The following is an 18,397-nucleotide window of genomic DNA, read 5'->3' as shown; positions in this document are numbered from 1 at the left end:
ATATGCTGTGGGAATTAAATCCAGGCTATTCCTGCCCACTAAGGACCAGTTTTTAATCTTCGATGCATGATATGTAGTAATGGATTTTATGAGTTGACTTTTTTAAATTTGATGATCAGGTTAATGAAATTTATAATGATATTTTTCACACCAAGTTCAAAATAGTAGTTAACTCCTTGGCAGAGGAATTCAGATTGGACATGTAATGGATGTACCAGCAACTGCTCATGTGAAAGGATTAATCATCATTTTAGACTTTTATTAAATTAGATAAAATGGGAGAGGCATGAATCAGAATATATAGCAATTAATCACTGGACTTTATTGAGTCTTTTAAAAATCTTATTTGGTCCTGAGTTGACAACTAATCTAGGCCATTCTGTGCCAGTGTGACAAACTCTCCAGATAATGATGTGACTAGAACATTAATAATATCATCATTTACCAAAAAATATTTATTCTCTATGTAAACTATTTTTTTTAACATTTGTGGTTGTTGAAGGTAATATTAGTCACACCACAACACTGCCATTCAGCTGATCTTCTGCGACTGAAATATTTTGCTTTTATAAATTTGCTCTTTTTTTTTTAAATTTAGGTAATGGGTAGACCAGTATGTACAGGTGACAAAAATTTTCGGCATATTCAACTAGCACTAAATGTAAACTATTACAGCTACACACACTGGAATTGCCAGAAAATAAAAATTACTAAACTTTTGAAGTTTATTTATTGATCACTGAGAACCACCCCAGTTAAATTACCATAAACCTCAACATCACAACAACTACTAATCCAGCTAATAGGAATTAAGGGAGATGGAAGATACATAATAAGCATCTGGGGGATATGGAATTTATCCCATGAGTGTAGTAAAGAGCTCATAATTTAAGAGTGCCAAAACCCAAGTGCATCATGAAGGCCTTTCCTCACAAGTGACATTAATTGCATATCCCACAGATGCTTATTACATATTCTATTTATACCTCTGAGAAGAAAAATATTCGTTTAAAGTTTAAAGGTTTAGTACTGCTTAAACACAATGCAACACAGCTGTCTCATGATGTCACAGGGAATATCAAAGGCTGCAGCACAGAGTCATAATGTAAGGAATAGTTTAGACAGAAGATAAATCAGGGAATGTGTTTCAGCATGAGAGCCCCAGAGCTCGGATGTACATTAAAGCAGGATGTATAACTACGTACTTCAGTTGGATTTGGGATTACACCATTAAAAAGGTTTTTCTGATTACAGCTATTGAAAAAAGAAAAAGGAGAATTAAATATATTTCAATTATTTAAACAGTTTTTCAATAAGTAGCATGTCAAACCATTAATACTAATATGTGAATTGCTAAAGTCAAAGATGCCATTGTTTTTTCTACTGCTAAGTCTATACAGATATAACCATCATCATTAATGTTTCTAGATATTAAGCATGTTATTATGTTGCAACTTTTCTGTGAAGACTATTTTCTTCTGTTGACATTACTCTTTCATGATTTCTCTCATAGATAAGCAAGACAATGAGAATTCTTTGATTCAGAATGTCCCATATACTTCTAGCTAACTATATTTCCACTAGTAAAAAAACCCCAGAACCTGATATTACTGATTTTGCATGTCATTCCTACATGTACGTGCTAGAAATAGAATAAACTGCAAGGCCCAAGCTTAGACTTTACCAGCTCACACAACATCCACTGATGTACACTGTAAACAACTAAAGACTTTGTTTAGATGTGTGGAATTTTGAATAAAACACTGTAAAGATATTTCATAGCATACAACATGTTACACAGTTCTGCTGCTACATACTGCACATGTGGGTATGTGTTTAGATTTATCCAAATTATGGAAATATTTTTTACTAACTTCTCCACTTCTGTGAATAAAAATCTGGTAGCATTACTGGTAGGAGTAACAGCAGTCAGAAGCTGCAGGAGTTTCATTGTCTCATATTTTCTGCATTGTATTATATTGTAAACTTAAAAACCAGAAAAGATGAAATTTCTTTTCTCTCCCCACTTTTTCAATACCAAGAGCAAAAAATAATAATTTTGTGGCATTCAAAGATTGTTGTATTGGACTCTTTCAGACAAAAAATGTATAAAAGGTAATCAAAGGAAGTATGCTAACCATGGTCCTAATTTCAAATAAAGTGATAAGAATTAAAGAAAAGAAGACCATTAAAAGTGACAGATGACGGTATAAAGGGCTATGAAAGGCAATGCACTCTCAGTGCACTTCTCAAGTTGATGTTCTATTGGGTGATGCCATTTTGCTTCTCTGGAATTTGTGAAGAATTGCTGTTCTATTATCAATACATTCCATAGTGAATAACAAACTCCAGGTGCATCCATGGACTTTTTTCCTTAGAAACAGTGCTATCTGGAAGTTCAAGAGTCATCACTGGCAGTCAATATCAAGCTGCAAATGCTATGCTGAGAGTGTTTTCAGAGAAAGAATAAAGGGGCAGCACCCTTGGCTTTCTGTAAAGATTCAAGTATGACTCGTTCATTGATTTCAAAACATGTATTGGAAACAAGCTCCCTCTCGTCTGCTTTTGTCCTTTTTCACTAGACAATTCTATTTTGCAATGCTGTGCACAGATTTTCTCTTCTTGCCAAAATCTGTGGAGTCTTCCTGGTAAGTTATGGACCTTAACCCTTTAAGGGCCTCCTGCTATTACATTCAGTATGAGGTGTGATGAAATATTCTCCCCCTTTTTACAGCATTACTTTGGTGAAATAATTCTATTCTTAGAAATGTTTCTCAAACATAATTTTTCATGCTTTACCTAGAATAAAATATAGTGAATTCATACAATATGCAAAAGTTACACAAAATCGTGCACCCTAATTAACAGCACTACTCTTGAACAACCTATTCCTGTGACCTGTGTTAATGGATTTTATTCCTCAGATATGGATGGCTTGCTTTAATATTTCATAGGGTACTTTTAAAAATTCTTGCTCAAACCACATTAGAATGAGAAAAGATACTCAAGGCATGCACCTATTTGGAACAAGATTTTTTTGTTGTTGTTGATGAGGCTTCTACGACTCTAACAAGATGCTGGAAAGAGGTTCAGAAGGTCATGGAGAACTCATTTTAAAAATTAGGGCAGACTGTTGCATTATTTTACTGTTGCATGGACTTCCAACTCTGTTATGTATCTTTCCAACTCAAGAACTCCCAATAAAACAACTGCCAGAGAAAATCCAGAACACGTAAGAGGAATTATATAGGTTGGCTGTAGGATTTCCCACCTTTTCCCCCCTCCCTTGCCCAAACCCCTCACCTCAGTCTGTAACGTCTGGTTAGACTGAAGGGAAGGGCAAGCACTGTCCATAGGGGTAGAAATGGCTATCCAAGAACTAATCTTGGTATCTGAAGTGGAAGCAGAGTGACTTGACTACCTGGTGAATTATTACTTTGGTGGGGAGAAAGCCCAAAAAGGAGGCATTCTTCCCAATGCTGACACTATACTGCCTTTCATTTTCCCAATTAACAGCATTCTACTGAGCAATCAGATGCTTTTAGAGAAAATGCAGACTGGCCATATTCCTACCATTTCACTAATTTTCAACAGTATTTTCATTAGTGATGAACTGTGGTTTCTGGATATGATTTTCTGCTAAAATGAAGAACTCAGATGAAAATGACCCTGAAGAGGCAGATGATTAACATGTCCTCCTAGGCTAAGGGAGACTCAGACTGAAGACTGTGCTATCCCTAAAGTTGACGTCCCACACCTCAAGGCAGTTCACTACCAATTGCTTTTTTCTCAAATGCAATTCCTTGTCATTCTTCTCACCCTCTACAAAAATCCAAAATGGCCGAGATTGTACTGACATGGAATAATGACTAAGTATTAAAACCTTAGGTTTTTTTAAATGACATTTACCTCTGCTTCCAACAAGACAACATTATGCATTTAAGTATTTCATGCTAATCTGTTTCAAAGACTTCAAACAAAATTTTCTTAGCTGCATTATCCACTAGATCCCAGTTTGGTATAAATGTTACAATTTAAGAATAAGCATTAAGGATGAAGCACTGGTTAACCAAAACGTGAATTATCCACAGGACTGGATTCTACAGGAAATGTCTTGGTTACTATCAAATGCTTAAGTCCTAAGTGCTGTATTTTGCCTCATAACATCATGTCAACATGGGCATGTTAGCACAGTTTCATTTTTTAGGCATACGCTGAGATAATTACTTTCTGCAACAGTTACTTGACCTACTTATTGCCTTTTTTGTACCAATGTCCAAAATGAGTTTTCTAGACGAAGTTCCATGTAATTGAAAGAAACAAAATTATGCACTAAATCAAACAGTACCTGGTTACCTGAACAGCTGATGTGATTTAAGTATAAAGAAAGTAAAGGGGAGATAAATACCTAATATATGGCACCTTAAATTCCTTACTGAATTAGAATTTCTCTATACATTGTTCTGCTTTTATAGCCAACAGCTGCTGTCCACATAAGTTTAAAAAAACAAACAAACAAACAAAAGACAAAGATAGCCTTTCAAGCACCTGTCTATATTCCTACTAAATTCATCATAGGTTTAAGAAGATAGTGATTCTATTTAAATCCAGTGGTCTTTAAGCCTATTTATGTTTAATGCTACCAGCTTTTTTTTCTTCTCAGGGTATGCAGCAGAAGTCAAAATGGAAGCTTTCTTGCTTTTTTTCCTTCCCAGATAAAGATAACTCCCTGTACTTCACATGGGAAGCACACCACCTGCATCAAGGAGCAACAAAATGACAAATCTGCATTCCATCCTCACAGACATCCAGTACTACTCATTATCATCTCAGTACATAATTATGCAGCAGGAGAGTAAAACTCTGACAAACACTTTTGACACCTCAACCAATCCTTCATTCTGTTTATAGAGTGGTCTTTTACATTATTTACATGTTAAAATCTTAAAGTCAGAGGTAAAACTAAAATACTATTTATGACAGTTGGGAAAAAGGATAAAATCACAAGTTCATTATACTGTAATTTTCAACCTAATACTCAATGAGAAGTAACACAAAATGAAATATACATTTTTTTAAAATTAATGAACTAGAAAGCTTTTTGAGGGACTCAACAATGAGAAACAGATATCTATCATTTAAGAACATGAAAGGGTGAGTAGCCTTACTTCAAAACAGAAGAAAAGCAGGATTTGCTTGTTGCCTGAGGTAAGATACCTACCCTGATCTTCAAGAATTGTCCTCATTTGTTTGCAAAGAGGAAGTAATTTGAATTAGTAAACCATCACAGTACAATTGGTATGGCAGCAGTAGCTGAGGCATTCCCTCTCTCCATCAAAATACACAGTAGCTTTCTAAAGTAGCTTTGGATGTTTCCGTCACCCAATTTAGAAATTATAAAGGTTTCCTCTTACAGTACTTTTTTCACTGTTCAAGACAGAATTCATAGTAACATCTTCAGATGCCTGAGTCAGCCCCCAAAAGCTCTATCTAAAAACCCAGTAGAATGTATCTTGTAATTTGTGAGGCCAAGAGCGGACACTAACATTTCTTAGAAAGGCCTGGCACTAAATCCTCAACGAGTCCTCTACTGAGACACAAGCTAGGATTTATAGTCCATTAAAATCTGTTTTATATATATAATGATTTGTTAAATTCAAACAGAACATAAGTACTGGAAATCAACAGCAGTTCCAGATACTAAGTTCATGATTAATTTGGTTTTGGACATTCAAATAAGAATTATTGCTTTGTTCAGAAAGACTTTGTATTTGCTTAGTCTCACCCATTTCTAGATACTCACTGACAGATACTTGCCTTTTAATAGCAAGGCCAGATTTTGGTGGTTCCTCTACTACGTGCACAATAGCTCAAAGTTGCTTTCATTGTAATTGCTGTCCAATTGATTGATGACACCAGATTAAAAGCTACAGAGGAAATGTAATGGGTTTGGACCATGTCATATATTATCTCATTTCCTTTTGGTGTGAGAATCCAGAACAGACTCAGACATCCTGCATGATCTAAAAAGTTCTCCTTAGCAAGACTGATCTTTGATCTACTTTTTCTGTAGATCATAAAGATTTCTTATTCTGTGGGATTTTTACTTTTTCTTTTGGATACAATGAATATGATTTATGTTCCTTTACTACACAAGTGAAGTCCTTGAAATTCTCCCTCCAGAGACCAATCCGATTACGCAAAACAATACTGCCTGGTACCGTAACTGCACGGGCAAGAAACTAAAGCAGGTGGATGCCCCACAGCAGTGCTCACAGCAAAGCAAGTAAGACTAGTTACAGTGGAACAGCACATCTGCTGTTGACTTTACCGTAACATAACCTTTCCAATGCTATCTTCAGATCTACAGTCACGTCTAGTTCCCCTGCAACTTACTTTGCACCCTTCTCTTTTGTTTTGTATTTATCTGCTCTCTGAGGTGGGCTTTCCTCCTGAGGTGCTGGGCAGTACCAGCCCAGAGCGCGCGCGGCTCTCGAGCAGCAGCGGGCAGCGTGTCTCTGGCCGCTGGCCGCAGAGCAGAGAGGCAGCGGGAGGCACAGGCAGAGTCATCGTCCTGAGAGAGCTCTTTGTGCACTGAGCTAGGGCCCCCCTGAAATATTTACGCTTGCTTCTGCACATGCTTTATCGTCTGTTGGATGTGTGCTTAGGAAGAGTTTGCTTTACCAGTATAATACTGCCATCAGTGTTATGATGCAGAATCTGGAGAGCTTATGCCAACATTTAATTTTTGTTCTTAAATAAAGATTTTTATCTTTATGCCTTGTCATGATCTTTCAGCGTATTATTTCTATACAACTGTATGACATATATATTTACATGATGTAGCTGTGGTTACTGCATGCAGTTCCATGAGAAATTCATTTGGTGCAATATAATTCACCCTCAGTACATAAAATAAAGTGGTAATAATATTCTGTGGGAATTCTCCAATTTTTTCATCTTTTCAGTGAAATGTAAAAGCAGTTGCATACCACAAATTCCTTTAAATGGAAGATAATGTCTGAAAATACACGTATATGAAGACTTTCCTCAAACCATGTCCCTTCTCAAGCTGAGAGCCTAACCTGCTTAATTTGTCCCTACAAACACTGGCCACTGCAGAAAACGCAGTACTGTTTTGCAATATTTTGTAGTTTAACATGAATCAGATGTAAGGGTCAAAGAAATTAACATCAGAGTACCAAGTAATCTAGGACATTAATTATTGTTAACTCTTCTAATTTTAAAATTAAACCGAATACTCAGTCTGTCAACCCTTCGGAATATCCAGTCTTTATGTTCAATCCTAGCAATTTTTTCTTTTTATTTAGAGAAAGGTTTATTATCAGGAAGCATGTCACTGAACTATTAATCTAACCAATTCCATTTTATTTTCAAACCATTCTTGTACTTGACTTTACAAAGTACAAAATTAGATATGATTAGATAATTATTATAGTTTGGTTAGACTATTCACAGTACTACCAGGAGAGTGAAACAATGTTATCTTGGGGTCCAGGCTGGAGACATGGCAAAGAAAGAAGACTGAGGAATGATAAGGCACAAACCCTTTATCTCTGTATTGCTGGTTCCATTTCAGCTGATATTAATAGCAGCTGAGTAATTATCACAGGGAGAAGCAGTGCTGATTCCAAGTGAATGAAAGTGCAGTCTCAAAATTTCCAGATACAGAAATTCCTGCGCTAAGGCTGCTGCTGTCTGTGACACCAGTTTGAACATCCAGAGCATGGAAGTATGGCATAGCAAGGAGCCAGCATACCTTGCTGTACCTAACTGGGTTCTCTTCCCAACCAGCAATGGAATGAGACAGCCAGGGAATGTGAAGTCTGTTCACTGCTGTGCTCTGGAAGAGAAGGCAATCTATTGCTTTGATCTAAATCTTCAAAACTGGGCAGCAACCAAAATGAAAGAGTTGTACCACACATACTGAAATGCCTGTTAAACCTGCTCTTGTAAGCAGGTAAGCATAATTTAGGAAGTGTATAATCACATTTTATTGTAAAGGACAGTTTCTGAACATGGAAATGTACAACCAGCTGGGGTACCTGACCTCCCAGCAGAACAAGTCATGCTAATGTTTGAAAAATAAAAAGCATTTGGAAACAACAAAGGATGGAATCAACTGTATATGGAAAAACAAAGGATGGAAAAACCAAAGAATTGTTTTTGCCTTGCCCCAGGAGGTTACAGAATGATGCAAAGTATAAAACGCTGAATTTAAAAAGAAGTGAACTTTATAACTTGTACAAGTTAGGGTAGACTGCGAATAAATCCATGCCTTCCATGTCGATCTTATTCTCTAGGAATGCCATAGTATCTGCAGCAAAGTTCCCAGTCTTCCTTCTACCATTTGTGTATTTTTCGAGTGGTATCAAGGCTGACAGATGAATACTTATTGTTAGTAAATCTTCAGCAAAACAATAAACTTCAACAAAAAACTCAGATGAATTCTGCAGTTTGGTTAGGTTAAGCAATTATTGATAAACTATGTTGTTTAAGCAATGCTGTTTCTAGTTCAAGAAATGTTAAATACAGGAAAAGATACAGTGTCTCAGACTGTCATTTCGCTCACTACTGGAAATTAATTCTCTGAAGAGTTCAGACATCATTAAAGGTGAGAATAATACAACACAGTCATGCTCCTTTCCCTTTCTTTTTCTCCTGTCTGTATCAAACCAGAAACTGGAGAAGGATATGACCTCACAGGTAACCCACCTTCCTCTTCTGCCAGTGCAGACTCCATCTATATGATACCATCCATTTCTGAGAGCTTTTCAAAGCCTGTTTTTAAAACATTCTGATGTTTTTTCAATTTTGATATATTATTTTACAGTCTAACAGCTCCCTGTTAGTAAGGTTTTCCTGATAGTCAGCCTGAAGCTCTTTCTCATAATTCATTCTCTTAACTGTAAATTTCTTTATTCAGATTCAGTTCTATTTATGCCACACCAGGTGAATTGTTCTTCTGTTATTATATTATGATTAGAGCTAAAATATATTTTTTCTTCCAATTATTTCTCTTACTGAAAGGCAAAATCTTAAACTGACGTGAATACCTACATTACAAATTATTTTTGCCCCAAAATATCTGTTTGCAAATTTCTGAAGTTTGACTTCTTTTATTCTCTGTTTTCATTAGTCTTCATAAGTGAAACAATGTATTTTTGTTTTCCTTGATATTTATACAGCCAACTTATCCATTACTAACACTGAAGTTTATTAGGGATGCTCACTTTCTTTTCCATACTGGTGAAGATACTAAGAAAATATACTATGTAAGAAATATTGTAATAGGACAATATGTTCTCTTTGTAGTTTTAATACCTTGAGTTTATTTGGCTTATTTTTACTCCCCTACAGGTAACTCATACATATAAAGTGTATTTAAGTAAGATTTGTAGAATTACATTTATCTTCCTAATATAAGTTATTAATAAGTACCTCCACTCTTGAGAGTATATTATGTTGCAGAACTTTTTCATTTTACAGTAATAGCAAATTAGACTTCAGTGGTAAGTATTGCAGCTATGGCCTGACATTTACACAGTCACCTTTTCCTTCCTTGTCTCTATTTTCTATTGAGTTGTTACAATCCACAATTGCATTTTCACACCTAATTTTTTTTTTTTATTTAAGGCAAAGCCAATCTTACTTTAAATCACTGAAAAAAAAAAAAAATTTTAAAAAGTGTCATTTTCTCTGTCCCTGCAACGGCACATATGGCTTGCTAACTCCTTAAGGAATGAACGAAATGAATCTAATGTCTACAATTCCAGACAATGAAGACAAGATTCTTCTTCAAAACCATGGTCATTTCACCATTACTTATGGTTCACACAAATTGTACACTCTGTGTTGACTCACACTGACTACAGCAGCTATAAATAGTTTGGATTCAGTGCTGCACAAACACATCCAAAGTAAGGCCACATCCAAAGTCACACCTGGCCCAATAATCCCCCCTGGAATGGGGAGATACAATACACAACCAGCTGACTGGATATGAAGCAGGTTCATGGAAAAGGGAATACCTAGACTGACTCTGTACACAGACAATTTATCATACCCATGTCTTTACTTTCAACATGCCCCTACCCCTGTATTGCCAGCATCCAAAACCCCATGACACAATAGGGAGAAGTTCACTGATGTTAAACTGGTGATAAAAACTAAGTAAATAAGCCACTCGATGCTGATAGTTCTTTGTGTCTTATTATCCCATGTGTTCTTACAGAAGAACTCCAAGAAGACTCTGTACTTGATTCAGAAAATACAGGAGTCTTCCTCAGGGTCTCTAATACATAGCTGAATGGACATTATCAGCACTGGAAATGCCAATGTCACAGCTGCAACAGTAGGATGGGATTTACTGTAATGCTGCAAAACAAGTAAGTTCTAAGAGGTAAGTACTTCTTTTTAGTCCCATTCCTCTAATCCAAAATTTAAGGGGAAAAAAATTCTGATATAGTGAAACAAAACCCCCATTGAATGAAATTAAATAATGTTTTGCAAACACTTACAGTCCATAAATCTGTGGAGCAATTTCCAGTCGGTTCAGATGCATGTACAGCTCAATATCATGTTTCTTCAGCAGATGGTCCTGAATTTGATTTACTTTTGCTACAATAGCAATAGATGGCCCCAAGTCCTGTGGCCTTGCAAAGGGCATAGGTGTTATCATCACATCTTTCTCCTGCAGGCACAGAGAACAGGGTGAAAAAAAAGAACAATCCACGAACCCTTACTGTCTAAAGGGATTGCATGCAGGCAATTTAGTTTGTTGCGAACATTGGCTTCCAAATAAACATAGTAATAACTCATTTCTTTTACAGCAGAAGAGGAATCTCAAGTATCCACTTCTGCAGAAGGTATTGTGGGATTCCCTTTCCCAGGCGTGCCAAGGAGCGCCCGTCATTCTGCACATCAATTTTTACGTGCATGCTTTACTTTTCATGCTCTGACAAAGTGTTGACAGCTTTATTTTAGCTTTAATATCAGCAGTCTGAGTCAGTCCAGAATAAAGCAGATGAATGGTAACTCAGTAGAGAATATATGCCCTCAGAGGACAATAAATTGCATTCCAAATAGGAAGTAACTTATTTTCAAACAATCCTTTCTAAACAGGCTTCCCTTACACAGAAAATCTGGTGGCTTTATCTTAAAACCTACACAGCTTTGATAAAGCATCAGAAACTTTTAAAGGAAAAGAATGAGACAGCAGTTGGTTGGACCTGAGGGCTGTGCAGACTATGCCATGATCTACAACACAACACAACACACAAAAAGTGAAAACCAGTGGAGTATTAGCACTCTTGAACATGATACTACTTTAAATTCATTCTTCTTGCAAAAGAGTGAAGTATTACTGAAAAAAAGACAGAATGCTAGAAAGAAATGCAGCAAGTAATGAACTGCACTGACTAGGAAACTTGTAAAAAGGAGAATGAAAAATAAAACAGGACAAGTCAAACCTCTCAACAGAAAGATAGGAAGCAGGGAAATAGAGAATTAAACTCTTAGGAAAAATGTTAAGTATAAGACACGAAAATTGGAACAATAAGAAGAAAAGAACTTTGCAATGACTTTGCTACAATCTGTCATCATGAACTCTGACCCAAAAGCTTCACTTTGAAAAGTAGTTGCTGTTTTTCTACATTTTTGCTCACTATATTAATACAGACGTATTATCCAGCTCAAAGGGTTAATAATTTCAGGAGACTTCATTGCACTTTACATTGATTAAATACAAATTCACTTGTTTCAATATTGTGAAAAGAGCATTATTTTTAAAATTCAATAACAAAGTAAATTTCTTTTTGTTTAATAAGCTATTCACAACTTAATTTCCGATGGTTATTTCAAAATCACTTACAACATTGTTTAACATTCAAATGGGCAGTGAACATTTAATAATGTCTACAAAGAAGTCCATTTTTTGGGTTGGTCTTCTTTGCTTGAAGCACCTTTTCTTAATTATTTGATTTCTGTACTGCAGAATTTATGGTAGGATGTTGAACAGTGATTTCAGGTAATATGTTTCTATTTAAGGACCTGATTGATTATAAATCGTATCTTAAATCCTGCTTAATTGTTGCTTTGCCATGACAATTGCAGTGAAGGGACTGATCTGCCTATTTTAGTGTGGTAGTTTAACCATGGTATTGTGGTACCAAGACATATTCATTTAAGATACTCCAGCACATCACTTGACAAAAGCTCCCTCAGACTGTCAAATAAAGCTCACTGACATGGCATGTATTTATTCAAAATCTTTGCTATTCTAAAAAACAGGAATTTAAACAAAACATCTAGTGTCTTAGAGGCCAATAAGCAATACTGTTACTTAGGTAAATACAGAAGTTATTCACAGCTGCACATACACTGAGAAAGGATATTTCTCCTACCTTATTTTTAAAATTATTATATTAAAGTTTTTCCCACCAAGCTGGGCAACCTTCTTTGTACCCTGAACTTTTTTTCTGCATTGTATGGCAATTTCCTGTAATTTCAGACCCATTTCCTTATTTTCTTGGTCATATGCAAGAATGCAAAATATTGAAAAAATGTATCCATTAATCTTCTTCTATACAGAAAATCACACTTAAAGCATGATATGGTAATATTGCCTTAATGTTATATGTCAATCTATATTAATTTTTTTCATAAACATATGGATTTATCTTTGAAATCAATCATAAAAGTCTGTAACTCTATGTGTTTGTAGACTGTTGCATGTTCTATCATTTGGAACACATCTGAGGTATGAACTTCACTGTGGTTTCTTGAAATTGAATTTAACTTCAGCTCGACCACTTCATGCATTCATAACTCTGATGACTCAGAAGACCTGTGTTTTAAAGCTTTTTTTAAATTTATTATAGACATAAAACCTTATATGGAAAGCTCAACATCAGAATCCCTCTGCTTATTTGAACTTGTAATATGAAAAGACTAGCTATTACTCAGTTTAGTCTTTACACCATTAGTTGTCTGTGGGTTTCATGCCATCTTTACAAAATTACAAGACAGATTATTAAACCCTGGCTCAAGTGACGAAAGATTGTGAATATCAAAACTAATGCAAGCTTCCTCTGTGCCAAAATTGGAGTTATTTGTCACTTGCAGCATTTGTGCACCTTGGCATAATGCAGCACTGACACATTGCTGACTGTCAGACTGACTGACTATCAAACATGGCTAAGTGCATCCAATAGTATATGCTGGCTTGCCATTTCTAAAAGCACGAGATAAGTAAATGGTATCCATCAAAATGCAGTTTATCAGCATCTCAGAAATTAACCCTATTAACAGAAATCTTCAAGGCATGACAGAATCTGTGAGGAAGCAGCTGCAGCCAATAACAAAGCCTTGCCTCTCCATGCTTCCTGATTCCGTGTACTCCACCAAGAAGCTCGGTGGATGACTAGAGTGCAACTGAGTTATGTCTGTTGTCTCCTCTCATGCAATTTGGTTGAGAAAATGACAATACCTCTAGTCAGTTGAAATTGCTCCAAAAATCACATAGCTGGTGTGAAACAAACAGCCCAAACAGAAAGATGCTCAAATAAACTAATAAAACCGCCAAATGACTCACAGTGCCAGTGCCTAAAGCCAAGTGGACAACACAATACTGTGCCCCTGCTCATACTCACTACATAATTATCTGCCATGTGAGAGAAAACACCCATTTTCTTTTTGTGAGCCTTCAGGTCTTGAAAAATATTTGAGTGCATGTGTTCAGTCATCTAAACAAAACATTGTCTACCACAACACAAACTGGAACGGCTGGTAGTCGATACCAATACAATTTATATATTCATGCATTTAGGAAACAAATGCTACAGCAGTAAAGAGAGGCTAGGACATGAGTACAAGTATAAACTGAGGACAGATTTCTCTCATTAACCACTAGGGAATGGAGTAGCTGGAGAAGCTCCTCTAATGGCAATTGGGAGTAATGGAAACAACTGCTAGAGGCTGTAAAATGTAACATGTCGCTCCGAGCACATGCTTTCATTGCTTCCTTTGTGAAGATTCACAGTTTACTATGTAGCTAACCCTCAAAGTCATGATTGTAAAAGGCATATGTACAAGAAAGGATTATTAAAGATTATACATGTTTGCAAAGAACAAGAACAAACAACTAGATATTAATCCATTCTCTTTGCACTGTTAATTTTTTATGCCATGAAAGGACTGGAAAGGGCAATGTAAACTTTCACCTTCTACCCAAGCACTGCAAATCTGTAAGCAGACCTAGTTATTTCCTGGAATAAAACTCAACCTCAGACTTTACCACCTCTGTCACAGATATTGGAACAAATACTTCTGAATACACTGAATTTTGAAAAGCTACACTCAGAGAAACATATGTCACAGCCTTGTCATTGAAATAAATTTGCCTATGTAGTAACTTCATAAATTTTTTATCTCATATACTTTATCCCTAGCTACTGAAATTATAAAAAAATTCAAATCATTTATAACTGTAGATAGTTTAGGCTAAGACACAAATGCTCCATATCTGATAAAATATATCGTATTTTAAATATTTAAAGAAAATAGGTGGTTTTACATCAGTCTTCAGTGAACAACTTTTTCTTCATTAGACTGACAAAACCACCATTCAAACTAGTACTCCCTAATTACAGTTTGCAGCTGTAGGTTTAGGTGCACCACATATGGATATCCAGAACCAACAGAATTCTCATTAAGTTTTTGTCAACTCTAGATATTCTCCCCATGTTCCACGTGAAAAATACTGAAGCGAATCAAACTGAAACTAAGTTTGGAGGCCAACTCTTTTAGGATACAATACACTCAAAGTCTCGGCAATACCCATAATACTGTTAATAATATTTTGCTAGAGCCTCCATACATATGCTCCATCACACAAATAATTTTCCAGACTCAAAATAAAAAGAGAAACATATAAATGGAAAGAGACAAGAGAAGGAGTAGTCAAAGGAAATCTTGAGTAACTGACTGAGAAAATTGTCTTTCCTGCTATGCATGAAAAAAATTCAGGCAAGGACTAGATGATCTCTAGAAGGTCCCTGCAAAGGAGAGTAGAACTAAACTCAGAACACTGCAAAAGCTTTTCTTTGAAAGAAGCAACATACTAAATTCAGTAGTGTCTGTACAGATACACAAGAGGCAAGGAAAGCACAGACATTCCCCTCTGTTTGAATATCCTGAGGTTAAGAAGAAAAAAATGAAGAAAATTGAGTGATTATTTCAGGGAAAGATATACCCTGACCCTTGACAGACAGTATATGGTTAAATTTTTGGTTTCACAGCAAATTGTAAACAGCTGAAAATAATTCAGGCCTTAATACTTTACCTACAGGCATTTATGTACCATGACATTTGCACAAGTTTTGGGCACACAGAAGTGCCTAAGACAGGAACTCTTTCAAATGCTATGCAAGGACATCACTCATATACAGAAAAATCTGTGCTTGTATGCTTGGCTTTTGATTACCAAGTGCTTTTTCAACAGATAGGAACTCTCACCTGAAGACACTCCCCAGGTGCTTATGACCAAATTCTGAAGAACCTCTAAAGATTGCAAACTTGTTTGAGGCTGCTTTAACCAAGTTAAGAGATGTCTAGTTAGCTTTAAATAACGTCAATTATATTAAAATCACATTTGCTTGAAAACTCAGGAAGTACATTTTAAAGCAATATTTACCTTCTGACTGTCATGTTCAAAAGTTGAAAACCAATGTTCTGCCGTTTTCATAAGACGTGTGAACATTGCACTGGAAAGGAACAACCCAGAAACTTGGTGTTAAATAATGGTGTCAATTACAAATAAGAACAAATTAAATGTAAAGAAACTTGTTAAAACTTACTAGGCATCATGTTCCAGATATTCAGGATTCAAAAGAACTTTCATTTCCTCACTGAAAAAGGCAACAGTGAACAACCCAAATGTGAATGTTTATTTTTGGTCAGCATTCTGCATGTACTATTATGTATTTATAAGCCAACTTTCATATAAAGTGCAAATGAGAAAACTAGCCTTTTTAATTAAAAAAGAGCAACTCCATTGAACAAATGAAGTCTTTCCTTTTTATAAAGATCAAAAACAAATTAGCTGCCTTGTCTGCACTACAATGAAGTAACCATCTAATTATTCCAAATAACAAATTACTGAATGTCACAATGTATTATTTGAATATGCTTGATCTAGAATAATTGATTGCCGCACAATCTATCACTGTTTATCCCAAACACCAACAAAAAATGGTTACTGGTCAAATATGCAGTATCAAAACATTAATTTATTTTGTTTTAATAGCCTGTATTTTTATTGTACTTTAACAGCAATTAATCAGTGACAGCACCTCTTTTCCATCTACTTTGCTGCTTAGCTCTACTTTTTCGGTGGGGATGGAACAGAATGTTGTACATAACACATGGTTATTTTAAGTTGCTTAAGCACTGAAGAGCATTTTCCAGGTAATTTTAGGCTATATAAGGACAGGCATTGAATAAAAACACACACTTGTAAATAATCATCTTAATGCTTAACTGCCTTTGGGCAGTCATATTGAGGGGTACCTACAGAGGTTATATTATATTGCACACATAATTAAATTAGGTTTTTTTTTCCCTGCTGGACTCCAGTGTGCAAAAAACTAGAAGAAATGTCCCAAATATCACAAGAATTAAACTAGGGATTTTTAAAAATTTTATTTTTTATTTTTAATAAAACCAAAAGCCCTACATATGGGGCAAGAATAAAAGCAGACAACCACGTGATGCAACATTTTATATGTATGAGTATGACTGCATGCATACACATTTTGAATGAAATGGAGGATCAATAGCTAAATGTAATGTCAAATCAAAGAATAGTTGGATATCACAGCTACAACACTGCAGGTGATGAAAGAAATATCAATCCCAACAATTTGTCTTCAATGATTTTTTTCCCTTTTAAGATAAATAGAAAGAGAGTCAGTGGTAAGACGTCTACTGTATGAGTGGAGCTTACTGATCTGTCTACTCTCTACAGTGACAAAAACAAAACCACTTCTGGCAGTAAGGATGAGCTGGAACTGCAGGTAGATAGATAAGATTTGAGATTAAGGTTTTCCTTAGATTTCTTGTCTCCCTATTTTTTCACCAGTCAATGTCTGTGAAGCGGCCAATGTCTAAATCTCAGAAGCTGTTGTAGGGAAGATGAAATAAGGACATTTCCATCAAAGCACAAGGATGCCATGATTTCTGATATTAATTTATGAATTATAAACAAAGAATTATGGAGCACATATTTTTAAGCTACAGTTCAACAAACTTATTTTTTAAACAAAGTGGTTTTTTATACAAATAAAATGCAATGCTTGCCTTGGTTGTGCAGCTTCACTGGCATGTGAAAAAGCCTGGTGGTCACAATGTAGGATAAAGACAATGGGAGCTAGAAGTTCATGCATGCCCTAAACATAAAAGGAAAAACAGAAGTATATTTAGATTTTTCAGTCTTATAATGGTTTCTAATGCACAGCATAAGGCAGACAGCAATATTAGATGCAGACTAACTAAAAGCAAGAGCAGTCATTCACACTGTTAACAGAACGGTTTCATAATCAATGGCTTTTATCTTATATTCTGATTAAATACAAGTGCTTATTCTTCTATAATATATGGAAACAAGTTAGTCTCTCTTTTTCTAACACAACACACAACAAATTGGCAATGGTAGGCAACCCTGCACCTGGCAGTTTACTTCAACATCTATGTTAATAAATATGAATTTTATTTATGATAATTATAATAATGATCTACAGTACAGAGATTTGCAATAGGGAAAAATTACAAAATGCAGAATTATTTTGTATTTTATAGTGTTCCACAACCATAGATAAAAGTATAATAGTAGCCTCCAAAGGAGACAAGGGTAGCTATTTGGGAAAGAAAACAAAACTTCCATTTCTAAAGACATGAGAATTAAAATGAGATTTTGGGGTTTTTCGGTTCTCTTTCTTTTAAGTTGTTATGTCAATATTCAAAATAAACTCATTAAACACAACACATAGAAGACCTGGTACTGTTCCACTTGCAGAGTGCTACTTATATACGCAATCTACATTAAGATACAGAAAAAACAGAAATAGGCAGAAATCAGAACAAAAAAAAATGAGTGGGCAGTTGAGGACTTGGGCTGGCATTACAAGCACAGCTGGGCCACCCAGAAGAGTTGGGATCCCAGTGTTGGGACTAGGACAGCAGGTAGGAGCTAAGAAAGCCCTAGGCTGGGGCAGGGGTCAGCCATACAAAAGAAGGGAGGGAAGACCTTTGGTGATGGGAGGAATGCAGGATGAAGGATTGACATCTATCTGCCTCTGGGCAAAAAGATCACTCTAAG

The 18,397-nt window shown here is 35.7% G+C and overlaps 1 protein-coding gene across 7 annotated transcripts in view; it reads right to left on the bottom strand.

The window, feature by feature from the left end:
- Nucleotides 1–18,397, bottom strand: part of TBC1D5 (TBC1 domain family member 5) — a 317,128-nt gene that overhangs the window by 110,396 nt on the left and 188,335 nt on the right. For all 7 annotated transcript variants that reach the window (XM_040072842.2, XM_040072823.2, XM_058421817.1 and 4 more), the window contains 4 exons: nt 17,380–17,468; nt 15,879–15,929; nt 15,716–15,785; nt 10,542–10,714 (listed from right to left, as the gene is read on the bottom strand). In XM_040072842.2, the coding sequence (XP_039928776.1) occupies nt 10,542–10,714; nt 15,716–15,785; nt 15,879–15,929; nt 17,380–17,468 (383 nt within the window). The remainder of the gene's footprint in view (nt 1–10,541; nt 10,715–15,715; nt 15,786–15,878; nt 15,930–17,379; nt 17,469–18,397) is intronic.

The sequence above is a fragment of the Hirundo rustica genome, chromosome 1 (assembly GCF_015227805.2).
Source record: "Hirundo rustica isolate bHirRus1 chromosome 1, bHirRus1.pri.v3, whole genome shotgun sequence".
Taxonomy (NCBI): Eukaryota; Metazoa; Chordata; class Aves; order Passeriformes; family Hirundinidae; genus Hirundo; species Hirundo rustica.
The sequence above is the reverse complement of the archived record's forward strand: the minus strand, read 5'-3'. Positions and strand labels throughout refer to the sequence as shown.